Source organism: Diospyros lotus, chromosome 1 (assembly GCF_014633365.1).
Source record: "Diospyros lotus cultivar Yz01 chromosome 1, ASM1463336v1, whole genome shotgun sequence".
NCBI classification, from domain to species: domain Eukaryota; kingdom Viridiplantae; phylum Streptophyta; class Magnoliopsida; order Ericales; family Ebenaceae; genus Diospyros; species Diospyros lotus.
Window position 1 is genome coordinate 39,569,088 of NC_068338.1, and position 25,440 is coordinate 39,594,527.

At 36.9% G+C, this 25,440-nt stretch overlaps 2 protein-coding genes across 3 annotated transcripts in view; both read left to right on the forward strand.

The window, feature by feature from the left end:
• The window catches only part of LOC127802406 (V-type proton ATPase subunit a3), a 29,557-nt gene extending 12,862 nt beyond the window's left edge, over positions 1–16,695 (forward strand). Inside the window, exons 3-18 of the mRNA XM_052338238.1 lie at positions 9,241–9,363; positions 9,471–9,578; positions 10,276–10,386; positions 10,469–10,642; positions 10,993–11,130; positions 11,610–11,717; positions 11,955–12,062; positions 12,184–12,332; positions 13,286–13,439; positions 14,028–14,188; positions 14,267–14,473; positions 14,654–14,837; positions 14,941–15,024; positions 15,130–15,323; positions 15,906–15,965; positions 16,156–16,695. Coding sequence (XP_052194198.1) covers positions 9,241–9,363; positions 9,471–9,578; positions 10,276–10,386; positions 10,469–10,642; positions 10,993–11,130; positions 11,610–11,717; positions 11,955–12,062; positions 12,184–12,332; positions 13,286–13,439; positions 14,028–14,188; positions 14,267–14,473; positions 14,654–14,837; positions 14,941–15,024; positions 15,130–15,323; positions 15,906–15,965; positions 16,156–16,360 — 2,268 coding nt within the window. The 3' untranslated portion in view covers positions 16,361–16,695. The remainder of the gene's footprint in view (positions 1–9,240; positions 9,364–9,470; positions 9,579–10,275; positions 10,387–10,468; positions 10,643–10,992; positions 11,131–11,609; positions 11,718–11,954; positions 12,063–12,183; positions 12,333–13,285; positions 13,440–14,027; positions 14,189–14,266; positions 14,474–14,653; positions 14,838–14,940; positions 15,025–15,129; positions 15,324–15,905; positions 15,966–16,155) is intronic.
• A 4,426-nt stretch (positions 16,696–21,121) lies between these two features.
• On the forward strand, positions 21,122–25,308 carry LOC127802479 (purple acid phosphatase-like). 2 transcript variants are annotated; one of them, XM_052338422.1, is made up of 9 exons: positions 21,122–21,545; positions 21,824–22,024; positions 22,194–22,305; positions 22,739–22,968; positions 23,442–23,580; positions 23,768–23,988; positions 24,341–24,462; positions 24,582–24,802; positions 24,901–25,308. In XM_052338422.1, the coding sequence occupies exons 1-8, from the start codon at positions 21,357–21,359 to the stop codon at positions 24,775–24,777; spliced, it is 1,410 nt and encodes a 469-aa protein (XP_052194382.1). In that variant the 5' UTR covers positions 21,122–21,356; the 3' UTR covers positions 24,778–24,802; positions 24,901–25,308. The 2 variants fall into 2 exon arrangements, with proteins under 2 accessions (XP_052194382.1, XP_052194300.1); XM_052338340.1 differs by having other exon boundaries at positions 21,123–21,545; positions 24,582–25,308.
• The last annotated feature ends 132 nt before the right edge of the window (positions 25,309–25,440 follow it).

A 25,440-nucleotide genomic window follows, 5' to 3' on the forward strand; every position in this document is an offset into this window, starting at 1 on the left:
AAATCTTACAAAGAAAATATCATTTTCGATATTTGGGATCAGTGATTCAAAAAGATGGAGAAATTCACGAGGATGTCACACATAGAATTAAGGCAGGTTGGCTAAAATGGAGAAATGCATCGGGGGTGTTATGTGATGGTAAAATCCCATTAAACTGAAAGGAAAATTCTATAGGACAGCTATAAGACTAGTTTTGTTGTACGACGCAGAATGTTGGGCAGTCAAATACCAGCATGAGCAAAAGACGAGCGTAGCGGAGATGAGGATGATAAGATGGATGTGCGGCAATACAAGAAAAGATAAAATTAGAAATGAAGTTATTCGTAATAAGGTAGGAGTAGTGCCAATAGAGGAGAAGATGAGAGAGACTAGACTAAGATGGTTTGGTCATGTGAATAGGAGACCAAGAGACGCTCTTGTGAGGAGAGTTGATGAAATGGAACAATTAGTCAAAAAAAAAGGTAGAGGCAGACCTAAGAAGACTTTGGGAGAGACATTAAAGTTTGATATGAAGTGTGTAGATTTCAATGAAGATATGACAAAAGACAGAAATACATGAAAGTCTAGAATTCATGTAGCCGACTCCATATAGTGGGATAAAGGCTGGATATGTTGTTGTTGTTGTTGTAGACTTTGGGAAGCCCTTCGTCATTGAGACTGATGCCTCGGGACAAGGTATGGGGGCTGTATTAATGCAAGGGCAAGGCCTATTGCTTATTTCAGTCTTGCTTTCAGTCAATTAGGGAGGAAAGCATCTGTTTATGTGAGGGAACTGATGGCCATAGTGTTTGCTGTGCAAAAATGGAGGCATTACTTGTTAGATAGGAAGTTTGTGGTTCGAATAGATCAAAGAAGTCTCAAATACTTGATGGAACAGTAGGTTCGGAATACTTGAAATGGATGGTGAAATTGATGGGGTTCTAATTTGAGATACAATATCGGTCAGGTTTGGAGAATAAAGCTGCTGATGGCTGTCACAAATCTGCCACCCAGCAACAATAATGGCTTTAACAGTGCCTAAAGTGGTCCAAATGGATAAGTTAGCTAGTGAGGTAAAGGCAGATGAAAGATTGCAAGGAATTATCTATGAGCTTCAAGCTGATCCTACTTCACACCCTAACTTCCAGTTGGTGGACAACCATCTCCTTTACAAGGGAAGACTGTATTTACCCAAGGGATCCACTCTCATTCCATTGTTACTTATGAGAGGCACGATGAAGTATAGGAGGAAACTCAGGATTCTTAAAAACTTACAAGAGGGTGGCAGCAAATGTTTGTTGGCAGGGAATGAAAAGGGATATATATCGATATGTAAGTGATTGCTCAGTTTACCAACAAAATAAATCTATGGCATTAGCATCGGGGGAAAATTTAGGATGACATTGCTATGGACTTCATTGAGGGATTGCCAAAGTCTGGCAAGATGGATTCAATTTTGGTGGTGGTGGATAGACTTGTAAGTACGGGCATTTCATTGGCCTTAAACACCCGTTTATAGTTGGGGAGTTTGGCAAGAATTTTTTTTAAGGAAGTGGTGAGGCTTCATGGAATGCCAAGGTCCATCGTATTGGATAGAGACAAAATTTTAATGAGCATATTTTGAGAGGAGATGTTCTGACTACAAGGTGCCAAACTTAACAGAAGCACATCCTATCACCCTCAAACGGATGGGCAAACTGAGGTATTTAACTGGACTTTAGAAACCTACCTACGCTGTTTTGTTTCCTACCTTGGGCTGAATTATGGTATAATACCTCCTACCGCACTACTGCCAAGGTGACTCCATTTCAAGCTATGTATGGGTGAGAACCACCACCCTTATTGAGGTTTGAGAAGGGAACTACCCCTGTTTCAATTGTGGAGGAGCAGCTGATTGAGAGAGATTTAATCCTTGAGGAATTGAAGGCACAATTGATGAGAGCACAAGCAGTGATGAAGAAGGGAGCAGATCTGAAAAGGAGGTGAAGTACAAAGGAGGAGACTTGGTTTATTTGAAATTAAGGCCATATCGACATAAATCATATGAAAAGTTGGCTACCTGATATTATGGTCCATTTGGAATTGAGAAGGAGGTAGGTCTGGTAGCTTATAAGCTGATACTGTCACCGTATTGCCCAATCCATCCTGTATTTCATGTGTCCCAACTACGGGAGGCAAGAGGGGCATTGGAAGCTAATGTGGAGATTCCTCGACAGCTGAATAAAGACCTTGAGATGCTAGTGGAACCTGAGGTAGTGCTTGGAGTTCAGCCAGGAGCCGAGAAGAACTTACGGGGATTAGAGGTGCTCATATAATGGAAGGGGCTACACCCATTGGAAGCTACTTGAGAGCCTTACCACTTGATCCAGTGGCAATTTCCATTTTTCCACCTTGAGGACAAGGTGAAGGTCCAAGGGGCAAGGGTAGGGTTGTAAATTGGCTGGCTGTTGCCAGCCAGCTAGCCATGTGCATAGGGGTAGAGTGGGAAAATCGTTGGGTTGTGTAACAACCCAGCAAGTGCGAAACCGAATTTGGTTGAGGAAGAGGGAAGGGAATATGTAGAGGGGGGAGAAATTGGTAGGGGGTAAGAAAGATTTTTGGATTAAGTTCTTAGGGAGAGTTAAGGTTCTCTCGAATGCCCAATTTTTTTTTTCTTGTAATCTAATTGAGTTGGTGAATTGAATAAAAGTCTTAGTGGTTTTTTTTTTTTTTCTGGTTCTCATCATACGTCTCCTACATCGTTTAGGTAGGCCACTGCCAAATTCACTCTCTGTTCATCTGTCACTTGATGAATGCTAAATAGCTTCTCACATCTTCGAATCCACTAGCGTGGCTTTGATTCATCAAACACCGCCAACTCCAACTTCGGAATTGGAAAATTGGAGTGAGTGGAATTTACCTGAACTTACGGCCTCCTCTCCACCCCATTTTCCCAAACCGTTGCTAGATCAATCTCCACCTCCGATGACCCGACCACCCTATGGCTAGTGCCAACTCTTGGCAGAATTAGATCCATCCTTTCTTGTGGGGGAAAATCCGAGGACATCTTCACTTGAGCCTGGCTTGAAAACATGAGCATAAATTGTTGCATCTAATCACGCAGCTTATTACTCTGTTCCCTCATCTCCTCATCTAATTGTGCATATCCTCGTGCAACCGATCCGAGGCCTCCTCCAACTTCTTATCAACCACTAAGCCGATCGCATCCTCCATGGATCCCACTCGTGCTTGCATATCCAACATCGTGGTCATCACCTGCTAGAGCTGCATTTCCATTTGCTTCATGCGAGTGTTGTCCGCCATTGCCTGGGATTTGTCTAAATTCTTGAGCCAGGAACGATGCTCTGATACCAATTTGTTGGATTTTTGATCCGGCCAGGGGAATTCTCCTGTATTTAGAGGAGAACTTGGCGGGAAGAATAGGAGAAGGAAGGGGAATTTGAGAATTTAAGGGAGAAGGATTGTGAAGAAAGAGGGGGAGAGGGAGAAATTTATGGGGAAATTTGAGAAAGAGGCAATTCAATTCTGTTGGATGCCTTACAATTGAGCCGGGATCGTGTTTTTATACTTGTCCCTCGCGGGAAGCTTGCGCCAATAACGGTTGCCGCTCCCAAATTCAAATTTAAAACTCAACTACCATGCAGATTATTATAGCCCTATGCCCTTATTACAGTTACTCCCCTTAGGTACACGACACCTAGGAAGTAATTGGCAGATCCTAGAGTCTTGAGGGCAAAGTGAGTATCCAGATCTTGAATACAAGCTTGAAGAGCTATAGAATCAAACCCTGTAACAAGAATATCATCCACATATACCAAAATAAACAACACATACTTGGAGGTCCTTTTAATAAACAAAAAAGCATCAGAAACAACTCTTATGAAACCCCAATCTTGCAAAGCAGACCTTAGTTTTGTGTACCAAGCTTGAATTGCTGTATCTAGTCTCGAAGAGCTTGACTCTGCTCCTGCATTTGATCTTCCAGCCTGGCATTCTGCATCCTGCTCTCTTCATGCCACAAATTCATGGCTCTTTTGATTCGTCTCTCCACCGAATTGTCTAATGCCCCTATCCGATTCTATATATTCGTTACTGTCGATGTCACTTGTTGCAGCTGCGTCTCCATTTGCTTCATCCTAGTTCTATTCGCCATATTCCACTCCATGATTACTTCCTATCGCTCGGGACTTACTCTTTTTGACAATACGATAGGTTTCTGTTGTTGCTAGGAATCGATCGAAAATTGCTTGGAATACAGGAATTGGATACACTGGACCTACTTCTGAAATTGATTCCTTGGATCGCAAATTGCTCTGAGGTCGCCTTCTTGAATCGTGACTGCAGTAGCTAGAGTCCATCATTTTTGTCACGGCTAAGGAATTTTGCCAAAAATCAATTGGAACTGCCTGGCTTGCTCGACTTCAATTCCTAACAAAATTACCATAGTCTTAATTGAGAGCCAATCCTCTTACTTCTCCTTTAGTTCTGAGTTGACACTCACCAGAAGTAGGAATTGCACAAGCAGAAGGAATCAAAGGTGAAGGATGTTCAACGGAATCATCCTTTGCCGGAATTGCTCCGCCTCTCAATTGTCGAATGAGACTTATCGATCTCATAGCCAAGAGTTGTTTGTAGCTCAACTTCCTAAATCGCTTTTGAATTGCTTCCGAAACTGATTCTAGGAGTGGCGAATTGCAAGCGTTGTTTGCCTCAAGTCAAACCTCCTTCAACAATTTCCTATACTCGTTGGAATCATTGTTGGACTCACCTAGCCTTCGTGTTGCGGATAAGAATTGCCAAGGTCACAATCTAGAATCGATTGAAATCATAGCCAAGAATTGACTGGTCTGATGTCAATTGTCATGGACCTAGGGTTCATGACAGGTTTAAAAGGTAATTGGAAGGAATTGGGGGAGTTAGATCAGAAGAAATGGGAGGGAATTAGGGAAGAAAAGAACAGAGAGGGAGATTAGGGAGAACTGAGAGAGAGATAGTGTAATACCCAATATTTAATATTAAGAGTGTTTTTGGAATTTACGAGGTCAAAATGGCATTTATTATAGTTTCGGGCCTACGTGTAATATTCAAAACGAAAACGTAAGGTGAGAGACTAAGTCAAAGCAAGTTGATAAAGGTAAAATTGTTCAAATAAGCAATATTTGTCAAAACCAAGAGATTCCCGAAGGTTTGAAGTCAAAAACACGCAATTAGGGGCATCCGGGCAAAAGTGCAGATTTTGTAAACTATTCGAGGGAGATCGAAACGACGAATTTTCTAGAAATTCTTGAGGGAAATGAATAGTTTAGAACTTGAGGGCAGTCAAGGAATTAATGAGAAGTTTAGGGGCATCAAGGTTTGGGAGGAAATGCATTTAGAAGATTGTTGGGGGCTAAAATGCAAAAAAAATAAAATTTTCAAGTGGGAAACCGACCGGCCGCCTGTGGTTGCCGACAGCCGCCTCTAAGGCGTCGGGAAGGTCGCCCGGAGACTCTAGGGTAGTCTCCAGGCGATGATGGAACCATTGGAGCATGCTATTGGCCGGAAAAAGCATCAAGGTGACCGGTATTAATTGCAGAGGTGACCACCGATTTGGCCGGATTTTTCGAAGGCTATAGCTCGTGATTTGGAGCTTTTTGATTGGTTTGGAGGCTAGATTTGAGGATAAGGGGATAAGATCAACCGAGATTTGATGGAAATCGGCTTCGAAAACGAGTATAAAAAGGGTAGATGGCCGAGAGTTTGAAATTCAAATCGAGCGAAATTTCTCTCATTTTAGGCCGAATTGAGCTTCTGGGATAAGGGGCTTTTGTTCTTTGTGTTGTGAGGATCGTTTCTGGAGCATTTGGAGTCGATTGGTGTAGGTTAAGTGGGGTTTTAGAGCTTCGGTCGAAAAATCGGGCTCACCGGAGCTGAGGCCTGCAACTGGCTTTTAAAGCCTTTTCCAGCGACTTTTTCCGAGGATTGAAGGCACCACTGTGGTCGCCTCGACGAGCTCTTTCAGGCCTTATAGTCATTTGGAGCATCGAAGATCGCCGGAGCCGAAGAAGAAGTCCGGAGAAGACGACTGCACCGGTCGCGTGTGGGCTTCACTCGCCGAGTCCCTGGGTGGCGCGTGAGGTAGGCTTTTTCTCTAAAATTAATTTTATAATTTTGTTAAAATTATTTTAGGAATTATCATGGAAAAATATTTGGTGAAACTTGATGTTACGTATTTTTTATGAATTTCCAAAGGTAAGAAAGGTTTAAAAATGAAGAAAAATGGAGAAAATTGAGGAAAAATAGAAATATTGATTTCTAAGGTCTTAAATGGTAAATAGGAGACGATTGGGCTGTTGAAAAGAAGGATTGCACAATTTTCGGAGAGTGACGTTTTTCGAGGCAAAAATCGAACTTTTCCGAATTGAGGTGAGTGGTTTGATTCTAGCTTTACCTTATCTTGAATATGTGTTGGAGTGTGTGTAGTGGGTTCTGGCGAGCGGTTTTACCCTCCCGAGTTTAGGATACACGTGGTTGGACCAGTTCTAGTGAGCGGTTATACCCTCAAGAACTTAGGTTGTTTTCAAAGATGTTTTCTCGTATGTATTTGTGGCGTCATATGCATATTGAACATGTGGTATATTGCATCAACTGTTTTAAACTTACAAAAGAGTCGGTGCATGGCGTGTGATTTTCATATCATTGGGATGTTGATTTTCGTGTCGTTGTTGGGTTCGTATGGGACGGGATGGGGTCTTCTTGAGAATGGGACAAGGTTAATCCAAGTGAACGAGTGACACGATAGGGCACTCGAGAGATTAAGTATGTCGCGGCAAGGTTAACCCCAACAGTGTGTGAAATGAATTTTCCACGAGAGGTTGAGTATGTCAGGGAGATTTCTCAAGTTAGACACGTTGCATGTTGTCGTTTGTCTGTATATGCCATGCTTATATGTCTTCCATGCATTGTGTAAACTGTTTCATGCCATCACATAGATGTTTTATCATCTAACCTGGGTTATGCCCCTGGAACATTCAACGTTTCAGCCAGGGACTGCTGCGAGGTCGAGGACATGGTCGGTAGGGCCAATGGTGTTTAGTTGATAGCCGTTGTACTATTTTGGAGGTGTTAGTATTTATTTTGATATATGTATGAACGGTTGTATGAGAATGTTGTTATCATTTTGATAGATTGTAATACATATTTCGGTGTGGGAACACCTTGTAAGGAACTCGTGTTAGGTCACAACATTTTAATGTTAATTATTCAGCTGTGTTATGTTATGTCTCGTTTAGTTTTGTGCCTATTGAACTTGTTAGCTAAACGAGTAAGACTGGGGTTCCCAGGATTGTTATCCACATGTGAAGATTGTTCTTGAAATCACCGCGGGCATTGGCCATTGTATGCGACGAGTGTTTCATCTGCATGTGAAGATTGTACACATGGCGCCGCGTGTGGCAGACTTGAAAAAAAAAAATTCCCGAGGATTCCCTCATCGTAACATGTCCGTGTAAGGCGGGATTTCATTCAAAATATTCTTCTATGCCTTGAATGAGATTGGATCAGCCTCATATACTGATCTGGTAGCTATGGTTTGGTGCCAATTGGGCTGTCAAATATTCAAATCAGTACAGTTGGAGGCATTTGTCTTTTAGGTACAAACCACTGCAACTACCATAGCAAACCTATGGCTATCTTTGATAAAAGGATCATAAGCCGACAGGGAGCCCTCTAACACAGGTGTTGGTAAGGTGGTATAATCTTCACTCGGACACTTGGGAATACCTCCCCAACCTGCTCAACCAATTTCCTAAAGTGGCTGGCTTACTATGAACTTCTTGAGGACAAGAAGTTTCTGAAGGGGAGGGGAATTGTAATGGGATTGTGATTTTAATTAGCCGGTTGAATAGGCGGGAACAGTTAGGCAAATTGTTGATCACGTGGGTGTGTGGTGCCATCCTTGAGCTGGATCAGTATAAAAAGCACACTGATACCGCTCCAAAGGCATGTTTTGAGAAGTATCAATACAATTCTCCCGCCTTTCTTCTCTTTTCTCTCTCCCTAATTCTCATTCCCCCCCTCTCTCTCTCTTTGTTCTTCCCCCCTTAATTCCCCAATTCTCCTCAATTCAATGGAGAATTTCCCCTCTATCAGATTCAACTCTGACACGCAGTCCTTACATTACCTCTTGTGTGCTTCTAGTTGTAGATCATGTGATTAGTTCATATGAATTCAAGCATTGATCGTTTTTACTATTGGGATCTAACTTTTACCATTGGATGAATTCTTTGAATGAGTTTTCACCATGATTTTATTATGGAGTGTGTGCTTGCTTAACCATTGGATGTCCTCACAAAAATAAATTAAGCAAAATGAAGCACATTTTGCTTAGGATTTTTCTATTTTGTTTCTCTGTCAGCAGATGCTGAAGTTGCCACCTTGAATAGTACAACACTGTTCTCTATTTTCATGCAATGGCTAAAACTACCTTGTTTAGAGTTTTCTGAAAATTAACAAGTGTTGACTTTGGAAGATTTTCTTTCTCTGCAAGGTTCACTTACAAATATTTAGTTTTCATGTCTGAACTAGCAAATTTTTAGTCTATTTTAGACCCTTTTACTTCAAATTGCTTGCTCTTGGCAATTTTTCCAGTCTTTAGAGCTGACAATTGTATAAACTTGGACAAATATTGGAGTTACATATTCCTGCAGCATGCATCCTGGTTTTTTGGGGGATAACCTGGAAAGGAATTATCATCTGAGTAGATTAGCCAAAAAGAAAAAATCCATATTAGGAGTAAGAGATGGTAGGGTTAGATTTAACCTATGAAGTTGTTCAATTTCATTGCTTCCTAAGTGCATTAGTAGACCTTTTCCCTGAGTTTTGTCTTCTTCAAAAGGAAGTGTATGGAATGAGACAAGTCCCAAGTTGAATTGCTTTAGATGCTACTAAAATTTGGTGCAGTCCTCTTGGGATAGGCTAAGTTAGCATACCTTGTAAGCATGGTATTTAGCCTTCTCCTGTGGTTTTATACTTTTAACGATCAAGTAGGTACATACTTATGCAATATGGATCCATATGACAGTGGTTTTGCATTTATTTCTTTGATACCTCCAATTTCATATATATTGTTGGCGAGATTCTATAAGGTACTCTTTCAGTTTTGTTTATGAACTGAACATGGGAATTACATAGTATTTTATTTCCTTGTCATGCTATTACATTCAAAGTTTATCTTTAATTTCTGTTCCCGATTCTAATATAAAATTTATTACCTCTTTAAAGATAAAAAGATGTGCAGAAATGGCACGGAAGTTACGATATGTCAGGGAAGAAATGTCGAAGGCAGGTTTGTCTTCTTCAGCAAAGCCAGCAGCACGACCTGATATAGATTTAGATGACTTGGAGGTAAATGCAAATGCTCCTTATAATTCCTGATTCACTTTTGTCAACTCATAATTACTGGTGTCCATTTATTATCTAATTATATGTACCAAATAATGTACCTATACTAGGTAAAACTTGGAGAACTTGAAGCTGAGCTGATTGAAATAAATGCAAATGGGGACAAGCTGCAGCGTTCCTACAGTGAACTTGTTGAATATAAGCTTGTTTTGCAAAAGGTATTGTTTCTTTTAAAGCTGTAGTTGGTTGATTGTAAAGCATTGGCATTTGCAACACATTTTACAATGGGGGACAAGTTATATCCTATTATGTGAGTCTATTGCCTTATATTTATTGCCCTTTCACCAGATAAGTGGCAAATTTTTATGTTATTCTCTAAGCTTGGGAAATGTTCTTAATTGATAAGGACACCTGACGGATGGTTTCGGGGTTTGATTTTATTAATGTTAAGTATTGATCTGCTTATTGCAGTTACAAAGGGTTAAAGTTAAGTGACGTTCAAATTAAGTGAGTTATCATCATCTGTTTCTCTGCTTAGAAATTGGAAGCACATAGTTTAATGCTTAGGAGAACTGATAGGTCCTTCCTTATATTACTATGGTGATAATTTCTTGGGAAATAAAGAAGCATGCACGTGCATGATGTAACATTCAGGAGTGTCAATCATGCAACAAGGGGATCCCTTGCTGATGTGATTTTGAGATTTAGGAATCTGACCTTTGGTAGCTTTGTTGCTTACATTATTGAGGTCAATATTTTGAGTCATTATCATCACCTAATAAATTTTATATATTTTTGCAATTGATTTGTGCTTTTTCCCTCTTATATGGAATATGTTTTTGACTATTTTTCTGTCTGTCTATCTTCGACAAGTGATGTCTTTCATAAGAAGTATCAAATGATTGCTTTCTTCAGGCTGGTGAATTTTTCCATTCAGCCCAAAGCAGTGCTGCAGCTCAGCAAAGAGAATTTGGATCGCAGCCGACTGTTGAAGCATCCTTAGAAACTCCTTTGCTACAAGATCAAGTAAAAAAGCTTATATTTTGTGCTAAAACTGAAAAGTTTTGATATCTTTGCAAGCAATATTCATGGTAGTTGTTTGGTGTAGGAAGTGGCTGCTGATCAGTCCAAGCAAATTCAGTTGGGTTTTCTCTCTGGTCTAGTTCCTAGGGACAAATACATGGCATTTGAACGGATTATATTTCGTGCAACCAGGGGTAATGTGTTCCTGAAGCAAGCTGTCCTTGAAGATCCTGTGATTGATCCTGTGTCAGGAGAAAAGGTTAACATTAACCATTTTTTAAAGTTTTATCAATTACTTGTTGAGAATATGATTGGGACTAGTTCTTTTTATGGATTATTGTCCTGAATATACAAAAGGATGCTAGTTTAGTTGTCACAATTGAAATGTTTATGAATAACCTTGTATTGCATTTTATTCTTGATTCATTTGTTTTATTATCTAGACTATTGCAGTGTATTTCATTATACAAATATTGAGGAAAAAGTAAATTATACAACTGGCTTATCTTACCAGTGGTTTACCTGTATTTGTGATAGGAAATACAAGTACAACTATGCTGTATGTATTCTACATTTATGCTTTATATCTGATTTGGTTTCAATATGCAGGTTGAGAAGAATGTATTTGTGGTATTCTACTCTGGTGAGAGAGCAAAGAACAAAATTACCAAAATATGTGAAGCTTTTGGTGCAAACCGCTACCCTTTCACTGAGGACCTGGGCAAACAAGCTCAGATGGTCACTGACGTATGCATTAATTTTTTCTTCTATCATTTATTCTTACTGCTACTAGAGCACCCCTGTGCTCTTGATTTCTCTTCCTTGTTTAGGAGGCTTTGATCCTTGCTACATTTCTGTTCTTCATTTTTTTTCATAAGTGGTTCTGATCTTCTAACTGTATGCAATATGCATGCATTAAAAGTATTTAATGGTTTAAGCCCATGTTTGTAAGTTTTCTCTTTTTGTTTGTTTATGAGCCTCTCTTGATTTTTTGTAGTGCATGTCATATTTTCTTGATGAAATTTTTCCGCTAAATATTTAAATAAATTTGAATTTGTGTTCTTCTTTAATTTTCTCATAGATGTCATGATCTGCTCTGGCCATTCATATTTTCATGCGTTTTATATTCCGCTTTGTGGAGATGCCACCTACCTGGGATGAAAAAACGGCATTTATATGCATGCTCACTCATTTGGTCTGATATCTGCATTTTAATAATCATTCAGGTCTCTGGAAGACTGTCAGAGTTAAAGACTACAATAGATGCTGGATTGGTTCGCCATGGCAATTTGTTGCTAGCAATTGGTGAACAATATGAGAAGTGGAACATTCTGGTTTGTGAAAATCTTTTTCTATCAAACGGGCTTCCCTTTTTTTGTTGCTAAATAATGAACTTCCATTTTTGTAGATGGTGTAATGTGGATTGGCCAGTCAAGTGCTTGTATATGTTGCTCATTCATCAAAACTAATTAATAGCCTGTAGCTGGAGCTCTTGATGATTTGTCTAAAATTTTGTGTTCATCGATAAATTTATTGATTATTATTTTATTTTCTATGATATTTTAACAAAGGTGAGGAGGGAGAAATCCATTTACCACACTTTAAATATGCTAAGTATTGACGTGACGAAGAAGTGTCTTGTGGCAGAAGGTTGGAGTCCTGTTTTTGCAACAAAGCAGGTTTGTTTTAGTTGTGCTGATTCAGGAGCTTCAGTTGTTTGCTTTTAATTCATCATGCTCAATTGGGGATTGGATTGCTTACTGAGCTTGATTGATTTTTTTTCCCCTTTTTGGGGTGCAGATTCAGGATGCACTGCAGAAGGCAGCATATGATTCAAACTCACAAGTTGGTGCTATTTTCCAGATTTTGCATACAAAAGAGTCACCACCTACCTATTTTAGGACAAACAAATTCACTTTTGCCTTTCAGGAGATTGTTGATGCATATGGGTGAGTTTTACTTCATTTTGGGACTTTTCTTTCCGAACATTGAATCTATAATCATTTTGAATGTTGGCTTAATATATACTGATTTTCCTACTTATACTGGTGTTCAGTAGGCTTTTGGTTTATGATTTGCAGAAGATGCTAATTTTTGAGATGTTCACAAAACTTGATTGATATTTGCTGGCCTTAAATAAGTTATATTCCTAAAAAGCCTTTTGGAGGGCCTTCAAAATTTGGATTCATATGTTTTTACCAATGAATGTATTAATTATAGGCTTTACCATCTAGGCCCAAGGCTTTTACATAAATTGGGTTTTGGCAAAAGCGAATGACTGAATTGCAAGTTCTTAATTTATATTATTTGTGCGCATGGGCTCAGGGGCCTGATGGCAGTTTTGGATTACTGGTGGTGTAAACAAGCTTCTTAGTGAGATATTCTCTAACCTTTTTTGTAGCATGGGCAACAACGAGACTTTGTTGGGGGATTGTTTTTATCTCCACTGTTGGCTCGACATGGTCTCATCAATTTTAGATGCAACCTCTAGAATTGGGAGTTTGATTCTTTAACAATCCTTTTTGAATCTCCTAATGTAGTGACCATTCCTTATATGAATCTCTTAATGTAGTTCAATTAATGACTACAACTTCGGCATCATTTTTCAAGTAGCACATTTTTTCCATGTAGATTCCAACTGTTCAAAATATGTCGTCCTGCTTCATTAGTAATATTCAGAAAGAAGCAAATTTCCTTTCTTGTTTTCCATCTATACCTAAATTATGTTCTCCTGTGCAGTCAAATTTCTTTTCTTGTAAGCTATATACTACCTGAAATACTGCAGGCTTTTGATAGCCATATATGATGACCTTACTTTTGCCAGTTTAATTTTCTAAATGACATTATGTGTTATGGCAGAGTTGTTTCAACCAATGCTGATGCTATGTTCATATAATTACAGGGTGGCAAAGTACCAAGAAGCGAATCCTGGTGTTTTTACCATTGTTACATTCCCTTTTCTTTTTGCAGTCATGTTTGGAGATTGGGGACATGGTATATGCTTGTTACTCGGAGCATTATATTTCATAATTAGGGAAAAGAAACTCTCTGGTCAGGTAACTTGCCTTCTGTGTTTCCTAATCTTCTTCTCCACGGTTCATTTTTGATAGGACGTGAATACTAAGCTTGGGATGTGGAGGAACATTTTAGAATCTAGAGGTTTGTAAGTTGAGTAGAGTAAAAACCAGATATGTGGTGAGCTAGAGTTCATGTTGTTGACCCTGCATAGTGAGATAAAGGCTTGATGTGTTTAGAGTAACAAGTGAAAATCTATAATGTGGTCATAATTTGTTTTAAGTGATGAACTTGCAAAATTCCTGATCAGGACAGGATCATGGCTAATTTTGGAAAGTTCAGGGACTGATTAAGCAAATTTTGAATTCAGGGAGTGTCTAAGCTAAAGGACCAAAGTTTAGGGGGTGTACGGTTAATTTACCCAAAAACAAAATGACAATTCCTGGGCTGAAGTTTAATTTTATGCCGTTTGCTTTCAGTTATACAATATTTGATCTTGATGTCTTCCCTTCTAGCAGAGTTTTGAGTTTTGTAGTGTCATGTAAAACATCCTTTCAACATATTTGACTATTATCGGGATCTTGTATTTCTGACCAAATAGTACTGGGTTTTAATGTTGCTTAATGCAGAAGCTTGGGGACATCACAGAAATGACCTTTGGTGGTCGCTATGTGATTATATTAATGGCAATTTTTTCAATCTACACGGGCTTGATCTATAATGAGTTCTTCTCGGTCCCATTTGAATTGTTTGGTCGCTCAGCCTATGCATGTCGTGATCTTTCTTGCAGGTGTTTTGTCAGATACAGCTTATGTTGTACTTTTTCTGCTATGGTCACTACATGCTAAACCTTTTTTTTTTTTGGCAGTGATGCGACAACTGCAGGCTTGATTAAGGTTGGTGACACATATCCATTTGGTGTTGATCCTGTCTGGCATGGTTCCCGTAGCGAGTTGCCTTTCCTCAATTCATTAAAGATGAAAATGTCAATACTTATTGGGGTAGCCCAGATGAACCTTGGAATCATATTGAGCTATTTTAATGGCTTATTCTTCCGCAACAGCTTGAATGTCTGGTGAGCTCGCCAACTAGTGGCAGTATTTTCAGGAATGGCTGCTACAATAGTTCACATTTCCAAGGCTTTGGAGCCTACAAATTTAGTTTATCCATCTGTAGTTTAAGACGTATGGATAGAACAACATATTTTCTCACATTCTTGACTTCCAGTATCCAATTGTTTGTTTCTCCTTTTCAGGTTCCAATTTATCCCACAGTTGATATTTTTAAATTGTCTGTTTGGCTATCTTTCTGTCCTCATCATTATAAAATGGTGGACTGGCTCACAAGCTGATTTATACCACATAATGATATATATGTTCCTGGGTCCAACTGACGATCTTGGTGACAACCAGCTTTTTGTTGGCCAAAAGACAGTTCAGGTTGATGATTTCTTCCAACTGTTTTATTTATTTATTTATTTATGAGCTTTAAGCTAAATAGAAACTTATGTAGTGCATGTAATGTGTATTGTTCCATGACCAGCTTGTGTTTCTACTGCTGGCCTTTGTCTCTGTTCCATGGATGCTCTTACCAAAGCCCCTTATTTTGAAGAAACAATATGAGAATGTATGGTCCCATTCTTATCCCTGAATTTGTTTTCTTTTTTAATCTGTGGCAGACTTCTTGCTTATCTTTTTTGCTGCTGACCACTCTAAATGTTGACTTCTTCAGAGACACCATGGGCAGTCCTATATGCCTCTTGAGAGCACAGAAGGTACCTTGCAGTCGGGGGCGAATCATGATTCCCATGATCATGATGAATTTGAGTTCAGTGAAGTTTTTGTTCATCAACTTATACATACAATTGAATTTGTACTTGGAGCTGTCTCAAATACAGCTTCCTATCTTCGTCTATGGGCCCTCAGGTAAAGTTGGTAGTTGCTGGAAGCTTGAATTTTGTCTCAATCCCACTTCCCAGATAGTTTAATCCAAAAACCAGATTTCAGTGACATTCTGAAGTCTTAAGAGTATCAAAACTCTTCTGAAGTCTTAAAGAGTATCAAAACTCTTCTGAAGTCTTAAAAGAGTATCAAAACTCTTTTATGTATTGCTAAATGTAATTGTAGATCAAAATATACAAATTAATTACTAGAATCGTAGCCTTGTATCATGGACATGCAATGGTGCAATTTTTATGAAGAGTGTGTCAGTAACAGTCTGCATTTTCTGTATCTGCCCTGTTATTTGATTTCCTTGATCTTTTACCAAGTGGTTCATTACTTGAGAGAGAGAGATTTTGTTCACATGAATGAGTTTATATTTTTGCATTTTCGGTACAAGAACATCAGGACAAAAGCTATTATTCTGATGTTTTCTGGCCGAAGCTTTATACACCGTCTTTTATGCCTATACATATTGTTGAATTAGTCATGCTATATATGATTGATTTCTTACATTTCTATGAGAGGCTAATAGTCTAAAATTTTCCTCTTTGCGTTCTTGTCCAGTCTTGCCCACGCGGAGTTGTCTAGTGTTTTCTATGAGAAGGTTCTCCTCCTTGCTTGGGGGTAAGTGCATACCTTGATTATGTCGCTTGGCTTCTGTTGGTTAATTATGTGAAGTTTTTCTGTTTCTCTTACTTATAAAGCATTATACATTCATTATAGAACGACTCACTTTAGTTTGTTTTGATCAAATCAGCTTAGTAGTATTTTTAATTTTGACTGACCTCAAATAATTTACTTTGTATGACCACAGGTACAACAATGTAATTATCCTTATTGTGGGCTTAATCATTTTCATTTTTGCCACCGTTGGCGTGTTATTGGTTATGGAAACCCTTAGTGCATTCCTTCACGCATTACGACTTCACTGGGTGGAGTTTCAGAATAAGTTCTATGAGGGAGACGGTTACAAGTTTCAGCCATTCTCATTTATGTTACTTGGCGATGAGGAGGAATAATACAAAAATCTAGCGGGTGTTTTGAGTGTGCATAGGTAGTGAGCTGTCTTTATTCTTTCTTTTCATAATTTAATAGGCGTGGAGAAACAATGCAAGCTGTGGCCTTAAATGGAACTATTTTAAGCAACGAAAACAGGCTCCTTGCCCGCGCATTTGCTGCTTTGTTTATCCATCCCCCAATAAGCAGCTTCCTTGCCAGTCCTGCGGCTTTGTACGGTGATGCCATGCATGATTATTTTTAAGTTAGTTTTCTTTTTCCTTTCTTCCCAATTCTTCTGTTCTCGTGTCTTGTTTGATGAACCTTTAAACTCAATCAATACCACTTGTTTGAAAAATTCTCCCCTTGCTGCATGCATGCACGTCTTGCTTGGAGCAATTTCGCGACTAGATCTTTGAACAATTCTGGACTAGTTTGTTCTTGTTACCTCAACCTCAAGTGTTGTAAGATGGACCTCTGCTTCCTAGTTTACGGGTCTGCTTAAGCAATCCTATAATCTTAAGTCTCGGGAAATTTTCATTAATCCTGGGCTGGTGGTTGGTTCAGATTGCAGGCAGGTCTTCTCTTTATGTCTCGGCCATCTGTTGATGCTGTATGGATGGCTGGTTTTTGTCTCTGTTTCTTGGCCAGCGGCTGTCTCCATTCTCTGTTAACATGTTACGATTTTAAATATTAATATCTGATGTCCTAGTGGTCTCCGGACCGGAAAGAAGGGTTTCGCATTATTTATTATTTTTTTTCTTCTCAAGATTAGAACACAGCCAATTAAAGTTTTTCGTAAATCAAATATCTAATTTTGAGTCATAGGGCAGATGGAACGGGCTTGGTAGAGGAAAGGTTTTTTTTTTTTTTTCTCTTTTTTGTGCACGCTTATTTTGAGAGTCGACCCAATTCGTCATGTGATTCATTTTTAAAAAAGGTAGATCTTATGGTTCATGTCAAGTATAATTGAAGTCTTCACTACTCGGTCAATTGAGCACTAAAAGAATGTGAACTTCCATTGACGAATTTATTATATTAATTCATGGAAGATCACAATTGGCCGACCACACGTACCCGCAACATTCCTCGATGGCCTTTGACCCAATTGTTTAATGATCAATGATGTACAAATATGTTTTTCATATATTTTCTCATACGAACTGATGCAAAAAAAAAAAGATTTATAATCTTACAACATTGAAAGAAAAATTACTAAAACAGACCACTTATTTATAATCACGGCTATATCTTATTTCGATGGTTTATATAAAATTTAATAAAAAATATTAAAAAAAAGGTCACATTTTGTCACTAAACATAATATTGATTAGAGGAGTGGTTCATATAAAAAATATGAAGATTTCATATAAATGCCTGCTTGCTTGCTTAGTGGGGTTTGAGAATTATCTTTTTAATTTTTTGTTTTTTAAAATAAACTTTAAACATGAAAGAATGTTGATGTAGTGGTAAAAAGTAATTTTAAATTTATTATGAATTGTGTAAATTTTTCAATATAACTATTTTTAATTTTTTTAAAAGAATTAATATACTACTGCGACCCAACGTTAAGTTTAACTCTGCACTCTGGTCTGGTGTTGCTTTTGAAGATTCGATCTCCGCTTCCTTTACAAGATTATTACAAGTAGAGTGGAAGAGGGAAAAAGAAGCAATAAAGAGTTTTGAGATTTGACCTCACCTGTGCTTGTATGTATGTATATATGTGTGTGCTTTAGACAATCATTACCCAAGACGAACTTATTTCTTCATTGGTAGGTAGACCACTCACTCTTTCCTTGAACCTACTTTTGCTATTAACTGCCCAATGTGCAAATGAACCATCACTACTGACGGTCCACACAAAGTGGCAGTGTCAAATGGATATCAATGGAGAATGTTATATAAACAACTTATTAGTGATTCAACGACCCATTTTGCAACCAAAGATTGGTGAGGATCACTGCCCGAACTAGAAAGTGGGTATCTTTTGGCATTTAAATGGGTGGGTGATCCATATTCTTTTGACTTTAAAACTTTTTAGAGGTGCTTTTGCTCAGCCGTTCAACTTCAATGGCTTGTGTGTGCGTGGTGTCCAGGAATTGGATGCTCTTATTATATAATATATATGGACTATCTACGTTCGTTCAAAAGGTTTATGATATGGTCACATGAACACAGTTTACAACTCTGTTACTTTTTAATTGTGTATTAAATAAATTTATAAGTTTATGATATGGTCACATGAACACAGTTTACAACTCTGTTATTTTTTAATTGTGTATTAAATAAATTTATAAGTTGTTAAAGGCATGCTTGGGCACTAGTTCGGTGTCTCGCCTAGGCCGAGGTGAGGCAATTTCAGCGAGGCCCTCACCTTGTACGGTGAGACGAGAGGTCTCATTAAATTGTTTTAATGAAAACTCAGACAACCCAATTCCTCCTCTTTTCTCGGTTCCAACATGTATACATTATAACATATTTACATTTCTTTAATTTAAGTAAATGTCCACGTTTTTTTTATTTATATTTTATCTTCCATTTACTTTAATACATAAATGTAAATAAGAAAGTACCCCTATTTGAATTCAATAAAAATATCTAAAAAATAAAAATCCATAACAATAACAAAATAGAATTTTAATTTTACTACAAACTAGAGATTTAGTGATTTTACCACTCTCAAAATACATACCTACTATTTCTTGAAAAATTTATTAAAAATTATTTTAACAACAATGAATGTTAGCTATCAAAATACCGAGAGATAATTTTTTACAATGAAAATATTTTCTTATATGTCTCCTTATAATGGGCTAATTTTCAAAAAATAAGGTTACGTTTTCTTTACTGTTTTCAAGTCATTTTTAATTTTTAATTTTCTAAAATAATAAAAACGCATTATCTTTGCTATTTTTTAAAATGTATTTTTGAAAGCGAAAAAAAAATTATAAAAAAAACTCAAAATAACAAAAAGTTGTTTGGAGTGTTTTCATTCAAAACAAATTCTAAACTCAAAACACATTTATTTATTTATTCATATTTTATAATTATAATGAGAAAAAATATTAGAAAATTTATTAACTTTAAAATGTATATATTTTTTAATAATATATTAATATTAAATATTTATAATTTACTGAATAATCAAATTTATTGAATAAAGTATCATTATAAAATTATTTTCAAATTTTCAAAGAGAATGCGTTTTCTAATTTTTTGTTTTGAAAAATAATTTTTTAAAATGACAAAGTGAACGCGTTTTCAATTTTCTAAAAATAAATTACCAAAATAGAAAACTAAAAATAAATTCAAAATTCAAAACTAAAAATTGAAAAGTAAAGAGAATGGAGTCTAACATTTTCTTGATTGTGGACTTATAGTGTTTATATGTTTGTTTAAAACTTTACATGATGATTGATACTTGTTTGAGTTTGAGACTTTATGTTTGAACTTTGATGATGTTTCTAATTTGAAATTTGCATGATAAATGAATGAATCAACTTTTGATGATATTAGTTTAGAATTTGAAGATAATGAATCATTAATGATGTGCATGTGTTATTAATTGATAATTTGATAATTTTTTATAATTTTACAAGATTTTGAATTTCTTTTTTAAAAAGTGTATCTCGCTTCGCAAAGGCATGCTTCAGGTTTCAAGACCCTTTGCACTTCGAACCTTTCAAAACTATGCTATCTATATATATATATATATATATATATTTATCATTTTGTCTGTGTCGGATTTACTTGATGAGGGCTTGTAAGGGGTGTTTGGGGAGGAGGGGTGGGGCCAAGCCTCATTTTAGTTGTATGGAACAAATGTTAACATTCTCGTATATTGATAATTCATGAAACAGATTATACTAAATTAGCAGACACAACTTATCTCTCTCAAAAGATTTGAACCTGCTTTGCAATAGGAAAAATTATCTACTTTTACAGTGTTTGTCTATGATTAATTAATTAAAAGGATATAGATAATAATTGTTATAAAGGTAATAGTTAAATTTTAATAAATATATTTTATTTTTATATAAAATATATTTATTTATTAATGATAAATGAATTGTCTTTGTAACATTTTATTTTAAAACTAAAAACAATGTAAGTATTATTCTAGAAAAAAAAAATCAACGAACTATTTTAGTTTAACTTTTAAAAGAAAAGGTAGAGTGGAGGAAATAATTTTACAACAATTTATACGAGGGAAGACCACTGAGCACTTTTATTTTTAGGAATAAGAATTTTTTGTTACATTGTTATGATTTTTGCACATGAAATATGATTAAATTATGCTAAGTGTTCTTGGGCTATTAATATAATTTTTTAGGTAAAATGAAAAATATCGTAAATATAGATAATCTAGTAAGTTTATTCCATTAATAAAGATTATTGTCCAAAAGGGTGAGATGTATTAATTGTTTAAAGAGATAAAATTGCATTTTTGTCGGTACAAAAATTTAGATGAAGTACCTAATTGTCTTTAATTTAAATAAAACTATATAATAGTATCTTATTAACATTTATATTTATATTATAATATAAATAAATACTATATTTTTGTATTATAAAATATTGTCAATAAAATATTTTTTAAAATACTTTTTATGTATTTTAATTACAATTTAAAATTAACCATATTAATAAAATTTAAATTCATGACTTTTAAATAATTTTACCAACACATAAAAAATCATTTTATTAAAAATTACAAATGTAACAGATTATTCAATAAATACAAGTAACAGACCACCACTCTACTCATGGGTCTCCTGGTGTTGATTTTATTCATGGATTTTGTCAATCATCACTGGTGCTGTGAAGCTGCGATTCCCATACTTCTAGTAAAGCTAATCCATTGACAATTCCCATGTATTTCAATGTTCATACATACAGACTCCGCATATTTTATTTTAGTACTCATCCTCCTTTCATACGCCGAAACAAGCCTATAAATATGTGAAACGGCCATTGAAGGAGATGGGGTTCGCAGCTGTAGGGTAGAGGATAAATAAAATGGGCTTTCAGAAGTTCTATTGGTACTCTCTTCTTCTTGCTGTATTGGGCTTCTTGTTGTTGAATGCAGTAGTTCTCTGTAATGGAGGGATTACAAGTGGTTTTGTGAGGAAGCCTGAGAAAACTGTTGATATGTTCGTTGACAGTGATGTCTTCCGTGCCCCTTCTGGTTATAATGCTCCTCAACAGGTCTTTCTTCTTTGTTTATTTTTCTTGATTTTTCACAGTTTCTTTAACTGATTGATCACTTGAACTATCTGTAAACTTTTGTGAGTTTTCCTCTCTGTGGGTATTGCTTTGGGGACAAAAATAATGGCTCCAATATTCAATTGTGGGTATTGTTTTTAAACGTTCGCTTTCAGTTTTTTTTGCGTGTGTTACTATCCATTTTCAGTTGAGAAAATGAAAAATGAACCTGTAAATGCATGAATTATTTTACTTATTTCTTCTCTGGCATCTGTGATAAGGTGCATATAACACAAGGAGATCATGTGGGGAAAGGGGTAATAGTGTCTTGGGTTACCATGGATGAAGCTGGTTCAAGCAGAGTCCTGTATTGGACTGAGAAGAGCAAGCTCAAGAGCAAAGCCGAGGGATTAGTTGTTACCTATAAATTCCACAATTATACTTCTGGTTACATTCATCACTGCGCCATAAACAATTTGAAGGTGGGTTTTCATGGCCAGTACTCTAATTTCAATTCCCAGTTCCATTTGCATACCCTATGCTATACTTTAAAGAGTTTCACTGCATTTGCAGAAAAATGTAGTGTGCTTGAGATTTTCAGTAGGAAAAGACAAATGAGTGTATGAAAAGATTAAATTTGTTCTCTGGCAGTTCAATACAAAGTACTACTATGAAGTAGGGATTGGACACACAACAAGAACTTTCTGGTTTACTACTCCCCCGGAGGTTGGCCCAGATGTCGCATATACATTTGGTGTAATAGGTAAGCTTCCTCATATGATGATGTGTATCTTGCCATGAAATAGTGTTTGATTTTTGGCAAAGGTGGAACTAGCTAGGTTCCATTGCTTATATATATATATATATATATATATAAGCAATGGACTGGAGAATGGATACTAAGAAAGTATTTAACTACCATTATCTTCATGATATGATTCTTTGAATTTCTTTTGAAATTTATAGTGTATAACAATCTTGTCTGGGTAGTGCCTATCATTTTGGAAGAAAGGCTTAGTTCTTGTCCCGACTTCTGTTTAAGCTTGCTTTGCAAGGAGGTTGTTTGACTGATTATAAATAAATAAAAGGGGAAGAGCAAGGAAACACTTTTACTTGTTTTATTACTGCTTCTGACTCTTTCTGTGAGTTGGTTTTGGTTTTTGTATTCTACTGACTCGGCTGACCATCTTTTGCAGGGGATCTTGGCCAGAGTTATGATTCGAACAAGACTCTTGCTCATTATGAATTAAACCCCAGAAGAGGGAAAACGGTGTTGTTTGTTGGGGATCTCTCTTATGCAGATAACTATCCAAACCATGATAATGTTAGGTGGGATACATGGGGAAGGTTCGTTGAGAGAAGTGCTGCCTATCAACCTTGGATATGGACTGCAGGAAATCACGAGATCGATTTTGCCCCTGAAATTGTAAGCTTCATGCATCATGTATAATCTTTCATTTGTTTTAAGTATTTTATAATTACCATCCTCTTTTCTTTTTTCTTTTTTTAATTTTTTGGTCTAGTGAGAAACATGATTCACAATGTCTGCTCTGTACACGTCTTTAGTTTCCTCTCATAGGTTAAACTTTAGCTCCTTTGAAAGTGCTTATATTCCAGATATCTTCATTCCCCTTCACAGAACCAAAAATATAGTACTGCATTGCCTCTATTGAACTGAATGTCTTAGCTTAACATCAAGAAGAAGCACATTCGTGATTTCCTAGTGTCACAGTAAACTAAAAATAGACAGACTGTCACAACTCACACCCACCCTTATTATGTACAACATGATGGTGCTTTCATGAATCATATTCCAATTCCCTTACATGTATGTGTATGTTTACGACTCTTTAATTATAGCAAATTTAACATGACAGAGAAGAGGTGATGTTTTTGCAGGGTGAAGTAATGCCATTTAAGCCTTTTACCCATCGTTACCATGTTCCTTATAAAGCTTCAGACAGTAGCACTCCCCTCTGGTACTCAATTAAGAGAGCTTCAGCGTACATCATTGTCCTGTCTTCATATTCGGCATATGGTAAGGATTCTGATGCTTTTCTCTGTTCATCGGCAGAAATATATGCAGTAACATGCACATATGCGGCAGACTTGCCTTCTTTCAGTGGTCTAAAGTACATTGCATACAAGGGTCTGTTGTTGTAGGACAAATGCTATTAAGTCAATGTTTTCATGAGTTAACTTTTGTTTCTGCTGATTTCTTTTAGGTAAATACACTCCTCAAAACCAATGGATTGAGGCAGAGTTTCCAAAAGTAAACAGGCACGAGACACCATGGTTAATTGTTCTTATGCATGCCCCGTGGTATAACAGCTATGGCTATCATTACATGGAAGCAGAAACTATGAGAGTGATGTATGAGCCGTGGTTTGTAAAATACAAAGTTGATGTTGTGTTTTCTGGTCACGTTCACGCCTATGAAAGATCGGTAAGAGCACTGTTAGCATATACATATATTGGTACAAATTCTTATGGCATTTGGAGCACTGCAGATCACTTACCATTTGGCATTTGTCTGATGATTTTAAGCTTCTGAATTAGCTATCATTCTCTTCTTCTACCCTAATGACTGTGCAATCAAGGAAATTGTCACATTGGCCAAAGTAGAGGAGTTCCTTTGTGGAGGAAAAATAAAATGTTGAAAACGTTGTGCTGCTTGCTTGAAATCAAGTTGGAACTTCAAATTTTCAGTTAGGCTGCTGAGTGCGTGAATTTACATTTATTCTTGGCATTCTGGAACTTTGTACTGCTCTTCGGTGACTATTCTTTGTGCATCACAGGAACGTGTATCCAACATTGCTTACAACATTGTGAATGGTATCTGCACTCCTAGAAGGGACAAATCTGCCCCTGTATACATAACCATTGGTGATGGTGGAAATATTGAAGGCTCGGCCACTGAGTAAGATTAGTATATATTAAGTATAGAATTGGTGTCCTCTGATCTGACAGCCCCAATCTGTTGCGTAAGTAAATTAAAATGTTTTTTTTTTTTATTTGGGTTTTTTGCGATGCTTGCAGCATGACGGAGCCACAGCCACATTATTCAGCTTTCCGTGAGGCCAGTTTTGGTCATGCCATTTTTGAGATTAAGAACCGGACGCATGCTTATTACACATGGCACCGTAATCAGGATAGCTATGCTGTAGAAGCTGATTCTTTATGGTTTTTCAACCGATACTGGCACCCGGTTGATGATTCGACGAGCACCCGATGATGATGATGACGAGGAGGAGGAGGAGGTTAAGTCCAAAAAGATTGGCCGTACCCCTCCTAGCATTCCTTTCTTCTTGTAATGCCCCTTTTTCTCTGCTGATTTTTCTTCACAATTGTGTTGTAGTTTTGGAAACAAAATACTCCAATTATCCCAAGGATGAAGTTTTCTACTCTTCACAAGGGAGTTAGCTTCTGTCCCACTTGCTAGAAGATCGTCATATTTCAACAAGCAACCAGAAGGCTGGAAGCCTTCCTGCATTGACATGGAGCCATTCCCGTCTGCTAGATAATAGATATCATCTCTGTAGTGGTTTTGTTTGGGAGATTAAGAATGGTGTTATGTTCCTGTGCATGATGATGGCCATTTTCACTTCATCTGTTGCAAAATAAGCTATTGACCTATGAAATCTCCATTTCCATGTTGATACGTGAGCTGTGGGACGGTAAAATGTTTGTGATCCTTGCTGTAATCATTACTACTGTTATGGGTGGCTCTGAAAAACGAGTAGGAATGTGGATTTGTGATTTTTACATCCTGGGATAATCATGGTTGGAAATTGAGTGATCTAGTACATGTTTTCTTGGAAACTAGCCATTTAATTAATTGAACTTAGAAACCGGTAAATATAAGTTAGAAATCAGTTAGGGTTAGGCACGGGAATTG